At 39.5% G+C, this 15,700-nt stretch overlaps 1 protein-coding gene across 5 annotated transcripts in view; it reads left to right on the forward strand.

Moving 5' to 3' along the window:
* Positions 1–15,700, forward strand: part of SBNO1 (strawberry notch homolog 1) — a 59,870-nt gene that overhangs the window by 30,258 nt on the left and 13,912 nt on the right. For all 5 annotated transcript variants that reach the window (XM_045459427.1, XM_045459429.1, XM_045459426.1 and 2 more), the window contains 13 exons: positions 39–190; positions 2,159–2,356; positions 2,752–2,919; positions 3,027–3,202; positions 3,672–3,803; positions 5,899–6,034; positions 7,224–7,336; positions 7,426–7,497; positions 8,004–8,103; positions 12,230–12,304; positions 13,208–13,354; positions 13,440–13,534; positions 13,632–13,724. In XM_045459427.1, the coding sequence (XP_045315383.1) occupies positions 39–190; positions 2,159–2,356; positions 2,752–2,919; positions 3,027–3,202; positions 3,672–3,803; positions 5,899–6,034; positions 7,224–7,336; positions 7,426–7,497; positions 8,004–8,103; positions 12,230–12,304; positions 13,208–13,354; positions 13,440–13,534; positions 13,632–13,724 (1,657 nt within the window). The remainder of the gene's footprint in view (positions 1–38; positions 191–2,158; positions 2,357–2,751; positions 2,920–3,026; positions 3,203–3,671; positions 3,804–5,898; positions 6,035–7,223; positions 7,337–7,425; positions 7,498–8,003; positions 8,104–12,229; positions 12,305–13,207; positions 13,355–13,439; positions 13,535–13,631; positions 13,725–15,700) is intronic.

Genomic DNA, 15,700 nt, shown 5'->3' on the forward strand with positions numbered 1-15,700 from the left:
TGAACCACTAATTGTCACTTTTTTTCTCCTATAAACAGAGGAGTGTTGCAGTCACTAATTGAAAAACACTTCCCTGCTCCAGATCGAAAAAAACTGTATAGTTTGTTAGGAATTGATTTGACAGCTCCAAGTAACAATAGTTCACCAAGAGATAGTCCTTGTAAAGAAAATAAAGTGAAGAAGCGGAAAGGTGGGTTTTTTTTTCTTTAAATGATGTTGAAAATAGTGTAAATTTGAGCATTTTGAAGCAGCTGTATTTTGGGATTGAGCTGCCTTCCTTAAATTGGCATGTAGTTGTATATTTTCACTGTTGCCTGTGTGGTTTTGAACACACAAGTAACTCCCTGTTTTAAATTAGGACTTGAACAGTTTGGTGCTAGGCACTATATTAAGCACTGGCCATACATTGTTTCATTTAACCCACAAGGGATCCATATGAAAATAGGTCTTGCTTTTTGTTTTCTAGACAGAGGACACTAAGGCACAGAAAGATTAAGAGGTTAAGGAATCTTCCCAGGTTCACATAGCTAGTGGGCAATACACAGCAAAATCTGGGCCTTGCTATTGTTACAGCTGCATATGCACACACACATATGGTGTTTTTACAGTCTTTAAAGAGTCATTTGTTAATTTATTATTTTTAAGAATACACTCCGTACTTACTAGACATTTTATAATATGCAAGCTTCAGCTTGTGTTTAGATGCTTAGTAAGATGTTTGGCTTTCAGAAGTTAACTTCTCGGGCACCTGGGGGGCTTAGTCGGTTAAGTATCTGACTTCAGCTCAGGTCATGATGTCACCATTCGTGAATTCGAGCCCCGCATTGGGCTCTGTGCTGACAGCTCAGAGCCTGGAGCCTGCTTTGGATTCTGTGTCTCCCTCTGTCTGCCCCTCCCCTGCTCCTGCTCTGTCTCTCTTTCTCTCTCTCTCAAAAATAAACATTAAGAAACAAAAGTTAACTTCACAGGCTTTCTCTAGGACAGTGATAACTTCCATTGGAATGTCTGTGATGCTGTGTATTCTAAACACAGTGGCTGATACTTGAGTCTTAATTTTTTTTATCTGTTGTAAGTACATGTTTTTCACATTTTTTAAGTTTATTTTGAAAGAGAAAGCACGCGAGCTGGGGAAGGGCAGGGAGGGTGGAGAGAGAATCCCAAGCAGGGCTCAAACCCACGACTCTAGGATCATGACCTGAGCCAAAATCAAGAGTCAGACACTTAACTGACTGAGCCACCCAAGTGCCCCTACATTTTTAATATGCTTGAAAGTGGGTTGGTTATTATAATTGAGAACATTTTTTTATGGTAGTGGCACAAAAAGTAATGCTATGTTTTAGAATCAGTGGCCTCTTAAATGGTCGCGTGGTCGTTTCCCTTTGCTGAGTTATGTTCTTACCATATATATCATTAATATATGAACTTTTAATGGTTTGTTCCAGATCTCTTTTCTGAATAGTCAGTAAAATAATTCAAATCAGCACCTTGTTTGATTTCTAAAATGGTGTGTTATAGATTTTTTTTAAGTATTCCGTAAGTTATTTTTTTAAGGTATTTTATTTTTTAAGTACTCTATAAACCTACAATTATTAGGTCTGTTCTCTCAACCTGATATGTAGTTGGATTGTGTGAAAATGCCAGAGATTCTGTTTTGTGTCTGTTGTCCTGAATTTGTTTTGAAACATATATTTAAAGGCAGTCTTGGATATGTATTGACATGTTTCATTTCTTCTGAATAACTAAACTTAACCTGATTTCTTATGGGAGTCTAAAAGGTTAACACTTGTGAATTTTATGTACTTAAGGAAATGTTTTTCCTCTGTTTTCTCATGTGATTTAAAAACATTTTTTTTTCTAATGTTTATTCATTTTTGAGAGACAGAGCACGAGTGAGTGAGGGAGGGGCACACACAGAGAGAGATACAGAATCTGAAGCAGGTTCCAGGCTCTGAGCTGTCAGCATAGAGTCTGACGTGGGGCTTGAACTCACGAACCATGAGATCATGACCTGAGCCGAAGTTGGATGCTTACCCGACTGAGCCACCTAGGCGCCCCCTCTGTGTTTCTCATTCGAATAACTCATGAGTTAAATGTAATTTTTTGGATATTTAGAATAGTGTGTTTGGGCTGACTGTCTTGTTTGGGGGTTTGAGGGTAGGTGAAGAAATAACCCGAGAAGCCAAAAAAGCACGAAAAGTAGGTGGCCTTACTGGTAGCAGTTCTGATGACAGTGGGAGTGAATCTGACGCGTCTGACCATGAAGAAAGTGACTATGAGAGCTCAAAAAACATGAGTTCCGGAGACGATGATGACTTCAACCCGTTCAGAGATGAGTCTAGTGAGGATGACGAAGACGGTAAGTGTGTCGGTTAAATATAAACTAAAGGATACTTATCTCTGTGTCTGAAATGGGATATATATATATATATATATATATATATATTTCTTTCCCCCCCCGTGCAGTACAAATCACCGCACAGATTCTCATCTTTGCTTGGTGGACAACTCCCAAGCTTGTTTGTCTTTTGGTAGTTTATCTCATTTATGGGAGATGGTAGCCTCTGTTTTGTGTAGTTCTTTTTAACCTCAAACTCTGGCATTGTACCTTATGGTGTGTTGGATGTACTACTGGACCAGTGTAGCTGGTGACAATTATAAGTTACCAGTTAATACAGAAAATTCAAGTGTTACTGCCTTTGAAGATTCTGCTTCGTTCACAAATGATTTGACACATCTTTTCTTAACTTTCAGATCCCTGGTTAATCAGGAAAGATCACAAGAAAAACAAAGATAAAAAAAAAAAGAAAAGTATAGATCCAGATTCTATTCAAAGTGCCTTATTAGCATCAGGTCTTGGATCAAAACGACCTAGTTTTTCATCTACGCCAGTAATTTTGCCTGCTCCTAACAGTGCACCAGGTATCTTAAGAGGAAGCTTGCTTTGTCCTTGAAATGTACTTTTTAAACAAAACATATTTAAACTTTGTACTGATTTTTTTTTTTCTTACCAAATGTGCCTTATCTAGCCAACACTAACACCAACAGTAACAGTAGCCTTATAACGAGTCAGGATGCTGTGGAAAGAGCCCAGCAGATGAAGAAAGACCTACTTGATAAACTAGAAAAATTAGCTGAAGACCTCCCTCCTAATACCCTGGATGAACTTATTGATGAACTTGGTGGCCCTGAGAATGTTGCTGAGGTAAATATGACTCGATCAGGGCTGTGTCTCTCCTTGGTCTTTTTTTTTGTGTTCCTTTTGGCCACTTGCAAAATGCTGAGGAATGAGTGCTATTTTGGATATCATAATAATGTGTCTAATTTTCTCTTAGATCTTAGAACCTTGTTCTGTATTTGTCTTCCTAGAGTCAGTGAATTCTTATCCTTAATATCTGATGTTTACCCAACACTGATCTGTTACTGCACCTGTCATGCAGCCTTTGTGATCATTGCCCCACATCTGCTTTCTCTGCTGGAATCTGAACTTCTCCAAACCAGAGATTGTATTGCAGTGTTCTCTCCCCCAGGGTGCCTGTGCGGCCCAGGCTGCACAGTACATACTGGCTTCATCATCCCCTTCTGTCCCCCACCACGTTTCTCTAATGAAGGAGTCCTGGGTGTCCTGCGTCTTAATCAGGTAACTTAATTGTAAGGACACTTTGGTTTTTCAGATGACTGGCCGCAAAGGGAGGGTCGTAAGCAATGATGATGGAAGCATATCTTATGAGTCAAGATCTGAACTTGATGTCCCTGTGGAAATACTAAATATTACAGAAAAACAAAGATTTATGGATGGAGATAAGGTATGTTTTTCTGGGATGCTTTTCAATGAAAAGAACAATGCCCATATGTTAAAATTAATGTTTAGGGTTTTTGTTTGGTTTTGTTTTTTCTTTTAAAAGAAACTACGTGTGGGGGCACCTGGGTGGTTCAGTTGGTTAAGCTTCTGACTCTTAGTGTCGGCTCAGGTCATCGTCAGAGGGTTGTGGGATTGAGCCCCGTGTTGGGCTGCCAGGATGAACTTTCTTGGGATTCTCTCTCTCCCTCTCTCTTTGCCCCCTCCCTCCACTTCTCTCTCTCAAAATAAATAAACTTTAAAAATAAATAAAAGAAATTGCATTGAATGTTGTTATTATTCTGTAATTTTTAGTAATTGCACATATTGCACATTTTACATTTTCATTATATTCTCACAAATTGGATGTAGTAAGTATTTTCTATTGTGCACAAAATTAAATGTGGATCTTAATAACTTTGGAGGCTTTCTACATTTTTAATCAGAATATGAAAATACTGAGTTCTCACAGGTCATCTTAATGACTTCACATCTAATGCTACTCTCCAGTGTCAGTCTAATTTTGAGTCTAAAAATACATTTAAGCACACACAGATTCCTGATGGTCTTTGGTTTTGCTGATTCTTACTGCTGTGCCGTGTCATATTAGGGTGATTCCTCTGAATGACGTTTAGATTGGCTTGCATACGTCACCGCTGTGGAGACAGACCTTGGTTGCCTCCGGAGGCTCTTTGTATAGCCTCTTACTGTTAAGCAACCATCAGTCAATTTTGAGATTCTCAGACTAGTTCTTCCCCATTTAGTTGGAATTAACCATAAGCATTTGCTGATGAGATTGCTAAAAAATAGGTGTGCCACTTAAACTTAATTCCTTAATTTTTTTTTTTTTCAATTTTTTTGTTTTTTCAATGTATGTTTATTTTTGGGACAGAGAGAGACAGAGCATGAACGGGGGAGGGGCAGAGAGAGAGGGAGACACAGAATCAGAAACAGGCTCCAGGCTCTGAGCCATCAGCCCAGAGCCCAACGCGGGGCTCGAACTCACGGACCGCAAGATCGTGACCTGGCTGAAGTCGGACGCTTAACCGACTGCGCCACCCAGGCGCCCCTTAATTCCTTAATTTAAAAGGTAGAATAAAATCTTAAATCTTTACTCACATTTTTCTTTATATTTCAGTGAGTTTTTCTGCCTTTGCAAATGAAATAATTGAGGATAGTTACCATTATCAAAGTCTTCTGGAAATACATCTATGTATTTAAAAAATTTATTTATTTTGAGGGAGAGCACGCATGAACAGGGGAGGGGAAGAGAGCCGGAGAAGGAGACTCGTAAGCAGGCTCTCTGCTGTCAGCATGGAGCCCTTCGTGGGGCTCAGTCTCACAACCATGAGATCATGACCTGAACCAATATCAAGAGTCGGATGCTTAACTAACTGAACTGACTGAGCCACCCATGTGCCCCTTATAAGTATATTTAAAAGCTCATGCTACGTATTTTAAAGATTGTAGGAAGAGGTATTACCAGTTGTGCTATGTACTTTGTTTCATGAATTTTTACCCATGTGCATTGGGAGTTGTATTAGTTGGAATTAGTTTTAGCTGTTAAATGACAGAAAATCCAAAATCATACTGATTTAAACAAGGTAGAAGGTAATTTCTCCCATGTACAAGTTTGAGTATGTAGACCAGGGCTGTTAAAGCTCCTTGAAGACTATGCCTCTTCTGTCTTATTCCTTTAATATGTGGGCCTCCATTTTCAAGTTACCTATTTTCGATTCAGTCATAATACCTTTACATTTCATCTAGCAGAAAGGAGAAAAAAGGAGAAGGGCACGTTCTTGACTTTGAAGGACATTACTTAGATGTTCGTATCACCTCCAGCCTACTGGAGTATGCCCACAATTAGCTGCACTGCAGAGTGAGAAATACAATCTTGATTCTGGGCAGCCGTGTACCTGCCTAATTTGGGGTCCCATAATTGAAGAAGGAGGGGAGGATAGGTATTGGTGGACCACTAGTACTCTGAGAAATTTACTTAGGGTACTGGCCTACTTGTCTTTGTGCAAAGGTGATTATTTTTTTCCCCCTTACATTTAATACAGAATATTGCTATCATCTCAGAAGCTGCCAGCTCGGGTATTTCATTACAAGCAGATCGGAGAGCTAAAAATCAAAGGCGACGGGTTCACATGACTTTGGAATTACCCTGGAGTGCTGATAGAGCAATTCAGCAGTTCGGTAAGTTCCTACATTGAATATCACTTAATAGATAGCTAGGGATCATTGGGGAAATGTGTACATATCAAAACCTATATTTAGGGGCGCCTGGGTGGCGCAGTCGGTTAAGCGTCCGACTTCAGCCAGGTCACGATCTCGCGGTCCGTGAGTTCGAGCCCCGCGTCAGGCTCTGGGCTGATGGCTCAGAGCCTGGAGCCTGTTTCCGATTCTGTGTCTCCCTCTCTCTCTCTGCCCCAACCCCCATTCATGCTCTGTCTCTCTCTGTCCCAAAAAAATAAAAAAAAAAATAAAATAAAATAAAAAAACAAAAACAAAAACAAAAAATCTATATTTAATGTCATATCTTAAAGCATGACGTATGTGTAATTTTGGAGTGGATTTTGTATTGCATATACCTAAAAATCGAATACGTGAATTCATTTCTTACCTGTTGTGAGAAATGTAAAAGAACTGTGTTGGATTTCTTGGGGGTTTCTGGCATTATATCTAAGAATAAGTTTCCTCGGGAATATCTTCATTATAGATCTTCAGGATGTATGTGGTCTCTGTCAGAGCACCTGCCACCTCATGTCCTTTTCAGCCCTCAGTATCTTTACTGAAGGCCTATTACTCCTCCCTTGCCCTACACATTCATGTCCCTGTGACTTGATGATTTAAAAAATAAAAATTTTGGAAGAACCCAGAGTGACTTTGCTTCAGAAACATTGTGGTTAACCCCAAGTGGGGCAGCAGTAATAATACGTTTATCATTGGACAGTTCTGTGGCAGTTTCTGTCCTTTTGTAAGGGGGGAGTAGTGCTCTGAATATGGACGTTGTTCAAGCGAGTGTTTTCTGTTTTGTGCCTTTTGGAGAGTCACAGTAATTGTTACTTTTTTTTTTTAATATTTGCTTATTTTGAGAAAGAGACTGTATGAGTGGGAGAGGGACAGAGAGGGAGGGAGTGAGAATTCCAGGAAGGTTCTACAGTATCAGTGCTGAGCCCAACATGGGGCTCAATCTCATGAATCGTGAGATCGTGACCTGAGTTGGAAGCTTAAACGACTGAGCCACCGAGGTGCCCCAAATGTTACATTCTTCAGTTTTTCTCTTAAAAGTTTCCAGATACCAGCTTAGTGTTAAAATGCTAGAAATCGATCTCAGAATACTTTGTGTATAGGGAACACATCAGTATTTTTAATGTCTTTACAGGACGGACTCATAGATCAAACCAAGTCACTGCTCCCGAATATGTGTTTCTGATTTCTGAATTGGCAGGAGAGCAAAGATTTGCTTCTATTGTTGCTAAAAGACTTGAGAGTTTGGTAAGTTTTTGAAGTTGTATAGTTGTGTGTAAGAGATGGTGAATGTTAACCTGTCTTCTGTGCCTTGACTGGAAACTTTGTTTTGATAGGGAGCGCTTACACATGGTGACAGAAGAGCAACAGAATCTAGAGATCTGAGCAGGTTCAATTTTGATAATAAGGTACATTTCAGCTTTCAGTATCTCTGAAAATTTGTGGTAGTGTCTAGTTCTCTGGTGAACAAAAAGGGGAAGTGGTTACCGTCTAAAACTTAAAACCGCCTCCTCTTCTGTTTTTGCTGTAAAATGATAGCATCCTGTAAGACACAGATTTTCCCATATCAGACCTTTGGTGATCAACTCTGCAGTATAATCGTATTTTCATCCTTATTAGGAAATAGGAATATAATAAATACTTGTGAATGAATCAAATGTGAATTTAAAGGAAGTTATTTATTGGACATCTGCTTTCTGCTATTGTGTGAACTAGCATATATATATATGTATATACATATATATATATATATATACACACACACGCACACATATATATGTATATACATATATATAAAGTCCTGTCATTTTTGAATCTTTGGTACCATACATAATAGTTTTTATAGCATTCAGCTGGTCATGTGATTGAAGTGTAGCAAGTGCTGGAATTGGTTGACTTTCGTTTTTTATTGCAGTATGGAAGAAATGCTTTAGAAATTGTCATGAAATCTATTGTCAACCTGGATTCTCCTATGGTATCACCACCTCCGGACTATCCTGGAGAATTCTTTAAAGGTAACTTTCAAAAATAATCACTCAGGGGTGCCTGGATGACTTAGTCAGCTAAGCGTCCAACTTTGGCTCAGATCATGATCTCACAGTTGATGAGTTGAAGCCCCACATGAGGCTCCATGCTGGAAATGCAGAGCCTGCTTGGCAGTCTTGCTCTCCCCTCGCTGTCTTCCCCTCCCCCCATTCACACTTTCTCCCACTCAAACTTTAAAAAATAAAAATAATCACAATAGAGGAAAACAAGTACAAGGTAGGCACTAAAACTTATTCTGACATGCGCTGTTTTACATTTTCTTTGGATGTAAATTGTATAAAATTTAGAAATTAAAGGTTAACAGACACCTAAGTTGACTTCTTACAATCAGATTATTAAATTTCATTTATATGAGGTATTTTTTGCCATTGGCAGTTTATTGCATGTTAATACTAGATTAATAGAGGAAAGTGGATTTGTTACGTTAATTTAAAATGACTATGCCAGGTAGCTTTTAAATTTTAATTTTAGAAAGTGCCTAGGTAAATAATCTGTGGAAGTTGGTACAGGATGTACATAAAACAAAATTAACCATGTGTTAATAGTTGTTAAAACTGGATGATGGGTTATGTGTATCTGGTTCATAGAGTAATTCTTTTTATGTTTCTATACGTTTGAAATTTTCATATTAAAAAAAAGCCCCAGGTAGTGCTATAGAAATTCTTTTGACCTGTCTTGCAAATCTGTAGAATACATTTTCCCCATGAATGTAAGTAGTCTAGATGATTTTGATTTTTGATGATTTATTTTATAATTCAGAAATTTATGAAAATACTTTGGAGGGGGTGCCTCGGTGGCACAGTCGGTTAAGTGTACGACTCTTGATCTTGGCTCAAGTCATGATCTCATGGTTTGTGAGTTTGAGCTCCACATTGGACTCTGTGCTGATGGTGTGGAGCCTGCTCGGAATTCTCTCTCCTTCTCTCTGCCCCTCCCCCGCTAGTGTACACACTCTTTCTCTCTCTCAAAATAAATAAGCCTTTTTTTTTTAACGTTTATTTTTGAGGGAGAGAGAGAGAATGTGTGCAAATGGGGGAGGGAAAGAAAGAGCGGGAGACACAGAATCTGAAGCAGGCTCCAGGCTCTGAGCTGTCAGTACAAAGCCTGATGCAGGGCTCGAACCCATGAGCCATGAGATCATGACCTGAGCCGAAGTCAGATGTTTAACCAACTGAGCCACCCAGGCACCCCTCAAAATAAATAAATCTTAAGAGAAAAGAAAATATTTTGGCAAATATGTAGATGTAGGGTATTTGAAACATTATTGTAGAGTTAGAATTTTTCACTAGAAAGTCCTTCTCCAGTTGAACCAGTATTGGTTCATTATTTAGTATTGGTAACAAGCTATATTGACATACTGGCAAGGATGCTTATAATCACTGATGGCATTTAACAAAGCAAAAACTACAGGGGCACCTGGGTGGCTCAGTTGATTGAGCCTCCGTCTCTTGATTTTAGTTCAGGTCATGGTCCCAGAGTTGTGGGATCAAGCCCTGCATCAGGCTCCTCGCTGGGTGTGGAGCCTATTTAAGATTCTGTCTCTCCTTTTGCCTTTCTCTCCATCTCGTGCTGCCTCTCTCTCAAAAAGAGAAAAAAAAAAAAAAACCCAAAGCAAAGAACCAATTAATTCTTTTCCTCTTTCTCTTTTTTCTTCCTGTTTTTTTGTTGTTTGTTGTTGTGTTTAAAATGACTCCCTCATTTGTTTCTATTTTTTTTTTTTCATTACATGTTACTTGGGACACCTGGATGGCTCAGTTGATAAAGTATGCAACTCCTGATCTCCGGGTTGTGTGTTCAAGTCCCACGCTGGGTGTGATTACTTAAAAATAAAACCTTAAAAAAAATAAGTAAATTACATGTTACTCACAAGCAATGAAAAAAGTCAAAGTATATAATGAAGAACCAGTACTCTCCCCTTAATCCCCCCCTTTCTCATCTGCTGAGGTCACACAAGTGTTGACAGTCTGAACAAGGACCGCCTTCTACATCTTCTCTCCTTGTTTGTCTAAACACAGGGCTTTTTTTTTTTTTAACGTTGTTGATATCACGTACAGTGTACTTTTCTCATTTAATAACATAGACCCCTCTTAAAACTCAGTAGCTATAGCACTAACATTTTTTTAACATTTATTTATTTTTGAGACAGGGAGAGACAGCGTGAACAGGGGAGGGTCAGAGAGAGGGAGACACAGAATCTTTTTTTTTTTTTTTTTTTTTTTAATTTTTTTTTTTTTTTCAACGTTTATTTATTTTTGGGACAGAGAGAGACAGAGCATGAACGGGGGAGGGGCAGAGAGAGAGGGAGACACAGAACCGGAAACAGGCTCCAGGCTCTGAGCCATCAGCCCAGAGCCCGACGCGGGGCTCGAACTCACGGACCGCGAGATCGTGACCTGGCTGAAGTCGGATGCTTAACCGACTGCGCCACCCAGGCGCCCCAAGGGAGACACAGAATCTGAAACAGGCTCCAGGCTCTGAGCTGTCAGCACAGAACCCGACGCGGGGCTCGGAACTCACAGACTGCGAGATCATGACCCGAGCCGAAGTCGGCCGCTTAACTGACTGAGCCATCCAGGCGCCCCTAACATTTTTTTTTTTAATTTTTTCTTTCTGTTAAATTTTATTTATTTGTTTTGAGAGAGACAGAGATAGCATGAGTAGGGGAGGGGCAGAAAGAGAGAATCCCAAGCAGGTTCTGCACTGCTAGCACAGAGCCCAGTGTGGGGCACGAACTCAGGAACCACGAGATCATGACCGAAGCCGAAATCAAGAACTGGACGCTCAACCAACCGACCCACCCAGGCGTCCCAGCACTGATGTATTTTTAACATTTGGATGATACTCTACAGCTAGCTTATACAACAGTTTTTTAATCATTCCCTCATTGGTATTCAGGTGGTTTTCATTTTTTGGCCATCATAAACAGTGATGAAATTATACAGTTATCCTTCTGTACAGATTTTCTTCCACAAGACTGGTTTCCAAAAAGGAGGATTTTTGGCAGCAGAGATCTCTGGCTGCAGAGTTGTCACCTACAGAATTTAAACAGTTTTGTGTGTGTAGCAGAGTACTGACTGATTCAATAAATGTGTAAATAGGATGCAATCATGCTTTCCTATTGACTCTGTTCTCTTAGACCCTCATTCTGTAAGTCTGGTTTGGACCCTGGACGTCAGTAATAAAAGGCCCCATAAACTAGGATGCGTGGGTGGGTTAATCGTCCGGCTCTTGCTTTCCGGCTCTGGTCATGATCTTGTGGCTCATGGGTTCGAGGTTCACACTGGGCCTTATGGTAGCAGTGTGTAGCCTGCTTAGGATTCTCTCTCTCTCTGTTCCTTCCCTGCTTGGGCATGCTCGCTCACTCTCTCTTTAAATAAGTAAATAAATATATAAATAAACTTTATTTTTAATGATTCTATTAATTTTTTGAGAACGAGAGAGGATGTGAATGGGGGAGAGGCAGAGAAGAGGGAGACGCAGAATCCAAAGCACGCTCCAGGCTCTGAGCTGTCAGCACAGAGCCTGACACGGGGCTTGAACTCACGAACTATGAGATCATGACCTGAGCCGAAGTCCAATGCTTAACAGACTAAACCACCCAGGTGTCCCAATAAATAAACTTAAAAAAAAAAAAAAAGGCCCATAAACTGCCTTCTTAGTAACATAATTCAGAACATGTTAACTAACTGTTACACATTTTGCTTTTGTACCACCTTGTCAATGCTGATGGGTAACATTTGAGAGGGAAGCAAGATTAATAGCTTGTTTACACAATTATTTAATCAGCTAGTCTTCTTTACGTGTCCAAAATTGTTTATGGCCTGTGGGTGACAGCTGCATAACCAAACATCTCCACTTCCAATGACTTCTGTTGGGAAGATGAGATATTTTAATGAAGTAATATAGTGTGAAGTTTGAATACTATAGGATTTTGGAGTGCCTGAAGACCTGTGGGGATGGCCATTTAATTCAGCTAATAGGAACTGTGAAAAATACTTTAGGCTGTGTTTTAATGCTAGAACTTGATGTAGTTTGGTCGTCTCACAGCTCGTTGAGTCATTTGGTCTGTAAGGTTTTTTATCAATTTCTTGACAGATGTTCGACAAGGACTGATAGGAGTTGGCCTGATAAATGTAGAAGATCGCTCAGGAATTCTGACTCTAGATAAAGGTAAGAGTATGAGTTTTGTACATAGACATAACTGTTGCTGTATCATTACAGCCCCTTTTGTTTATACTTCTGTCAATTTGAAGTTTCAAGTTTGTAGTTCTCAATCCCTCCTCAGTGCTCCTCCTAAACCACTCTGGCTGGTTTTTGCTAATGTGGTTGTTCAAAAGAGATTAAACCTTTATTATGTCCATATAGCAGCAGTTTTCAACCCAGGTTGCATGTATGATCAACTGTCAAGCTTTTAGAAAATGCTGAAGCCAGGGCTGGGGCTTAGACATTGCTATTTCCCACAGTTCCAAATGTTGTAGCCAAAGTTGAGCTTCACAGACGTATAGCACTTAGAACTTTATAAATCAAGATTTCATGTTGGAGAACAAACATTCTCATGTGCTAAATTGTGTTCATACTTTCAGTAAGTGGAGTTGAAGATGCAGAAATTCAATAGGATCATTATCTTTTGGAGCATGTATGTGGCCATACTAATTGTTAGAGGTAGACATGGTCAGGTTACAGCTCTGTTCTGGGAGCAGGGGGAAGTCAAGGCTGTGAGGGAAGAGCATGGGGGAGAAAGGAGACTTGGCCTAGGCCTAGATGAATGAGTTTTTTCTTTTTCCTTTCTTTTTTTTGATGTTTATTTTTGGGAGAGGGAGACCGAGCACGAGTGGGGGAGGGTCGGAGAGGAAGACTCAGAATCTGAAGCAGGCTCCAGGCTCTGAACTGTCAGCACAGAGCCTGTTGTGGGGCTTGAACTCACGAACTGCAAGATCACGACCTGAACTGAGTCATGACCTGAGCCACCCAGGCACCCCATCTTTTCTTGTTGTTGTTGTTAATTCCAGGGGCGAGTAGATTTTAATTGCCATTTGAATGTATTAAATCTTTGATATAATCTTGTCCTTGCAGATTATAATAACATAGGAAAATTCTTAAACAGAATTCTCGGCATGGAGGTGCACCAGCAGAATGCGCTCTTTCAGTATTTTGCAGACACACTTACAGCCGTTGTTCAGAATGCCAAAAAAAATGGAAGATATGATATGGGAATTTTAGGTAAGTGGAGAAACTTGGAAAATGTCCTGTGTGTTCCTAATAAAATGTTCTTTTTTCACTTATATGTTGCTTTTTCTATTTTAAGATCTTGGTTCTGGAGATGAAAAAGTGAGGAAAAGTGATGTTAAGAAGTTTTTGACTCCAGGATATTCAACCTCTGGTCATGTAGAGTTATACACTGTAAGTTTGGAAAATGTGCACATTTAAATGTAATTTCCTTTTGTGACAGGCACTCACAGAAATGAGTGTAATTTAAGTTTTATTATTTCTTTTACAGATTAGTGTAGAGAGAGGAATGTCTTGGGAGGAAGCTACCAAGATTTGGGCTGAGCTGACAGGACCAGATGATGGCTTTTACTTGTCACTGCAAGTAAGACTTGTTTCCTTGCAGTGCTAATTGTGAAGATAGATAATGCATCACCATTGCCAGAATTCAAATTATCTATTTGCTTTGTGCCAGTTTTCCAGTTGTATTTAGCTTTTTCTGTTTTGATCATTTATCTCTGTAACTGGTTTTGTCCTTTTATAGACACTTTCATTTAATGGATTATGAAGGATATTAGGTACAAGTTTTGGATTATTATATATTAGTTAATTGGACTGTTTTGCATGGGATAGTGACCTTCTTTTGCCAATATAAAGGACTACATAGTTTTGTAGTCTTATATTAAGCTTTGTGTCTTAAACATTGATTCATTTTTAGCTATTAGTGTAAATAATTCTTTAATATTTGTCAGTAGAGCTAAGGAGGAGAGAGGCGGGTATATGTATGTGTGTGTACGTCTAGACACACATCCCTACATCCACAAATGCATGCATGCGTGTCTATGTGAAATCACATAGGGCCTAATATCTTGAACTTTCCTCTTAAAGACTGTGGAATTTTTATGTCCTCTCTTCTCTGGTATCTGTGTGTTCTTTTCTTCTGCAGTAATAATCTTTTTTCTCCATCGCGCACAGGATGATAAAATAATAACGATACTATACCTAAGTATTCCTGAAAATAATTTGGAAAAAAAAAGCATGAGAGGTTTTTTGTGTGTGGGGCGGGGGGGGGGGGGCTTCTCCTTCCCCTCATTCTCCCATTTTAAAACATAGCTGTGTTTTTCTGCATTGTTAGCATATGGCACTTACATAGTATGCTTTTCTTTTAATACTTAACCTTAGCTCTTAAATTTAATGCTCACCTCTCACTAGTCCTGAGGTTACTATCACTAATCATCTTGTTTGAAGCCTGTTCTGTAGTAGAATCCTCAAGAAGGGCTTGGGAGCATTACTCCCTGAGTTCTTAAATGGTTAAAGTTTGTGCCTTTGTACTTAAAAACCACTTTACCAGGGGCGCCTGGGTGGCTCAGTCAGTTGAGCATCCGACTTTGGCTCAAGTCATGATTTCACAGCTTGTGAGTTCGAGCCCCATGTCAGGCTCTGTGCTGACAGCCTGGAGCCTGCTTTGGATTCTGTGTCTCCCTCTCTCTGTACACCACTCACACTCTGTCTCTCTTTCAAAAATAAAGATTTAAAAATTGCTTAAAAAAAGATTGTTTTTTCTCAGCTCTTGTTTTATATGTTTTTATTAAGGTATAGCATACGTAACATAAATCTTATACAGTTCAGTGAATCTTCCCCTCCCCCCCCCCTCGTTTTTAAAATGTTATTTATTTAAAGAACACAGCAGGGGAGGGGCATAGTGAGAGGAAGAATCCCAAGCAGGATCTGCACTGTCAGCTCAGAGCCCGAGGTGGAGCTTGAACCCACAAACTATGAGATCATGACCTAAGGCGAAATTAAGGGTCAGCCACTTAACCTGACTGAGCCACCCAGGTGCCCAGAATTTTCCCCTTTTTAATTTGGTTGTTTTGTTTTCATCTACATACTCAAAGGATTCCCTTTAGAGTTTGATAATTTTGTGAACGTATATTGGTATTAGTTATTCTTAGTATTTTCAGGTATGTGATACGCTCTTTCAATATAGGAAGTTTCAAATTTTTTTTTCTTTTTCAAATCTTTTTATTTCAGAAAATTTTCTAAGTTATTTTTATTTGCAAAGTCTTTAGTATGGTTTCCTTGAATTTCTCTTTTATCAAGATTTCTTATCTAAGTATTAGAGGGGTGCTTGGGTGGCTCAGTCCAACTTTGGCTCAGGTCATGATCTTGTGGTTCCTGAGTTCAAGCCCCTGTATTGGGCTCTCTTATGGCTCAGAGCCTGGAGTCTGTTTGAGATTCTGTCTCCCTCTCTCTCTCTGCCCCTCCCACACTCTCACGCTCTCTCTCTCTCTCTCTGTCTCTCAAAAACAAACATTAAAAACTTGATTAGATTTTTACCTTTTATTTATTTTGTCGTGAGTT

Source organism: Leopardus geoffroyi, chromosome D3 (assembly GCF_018350155.1).
Source record: "Leopardus geoffroyi isolate Oge1 chromosome D3, O.geoffroyi_Oge1_pat1.0, whole genome shotgun sequence".
In the NCBI taxonomy this organism is placed as follows: Eukaryota; Metazoa; Chordata; class Mammalia; order Carnivora; family Felidae; genus Leopardus; species Leopardus geoffroyi.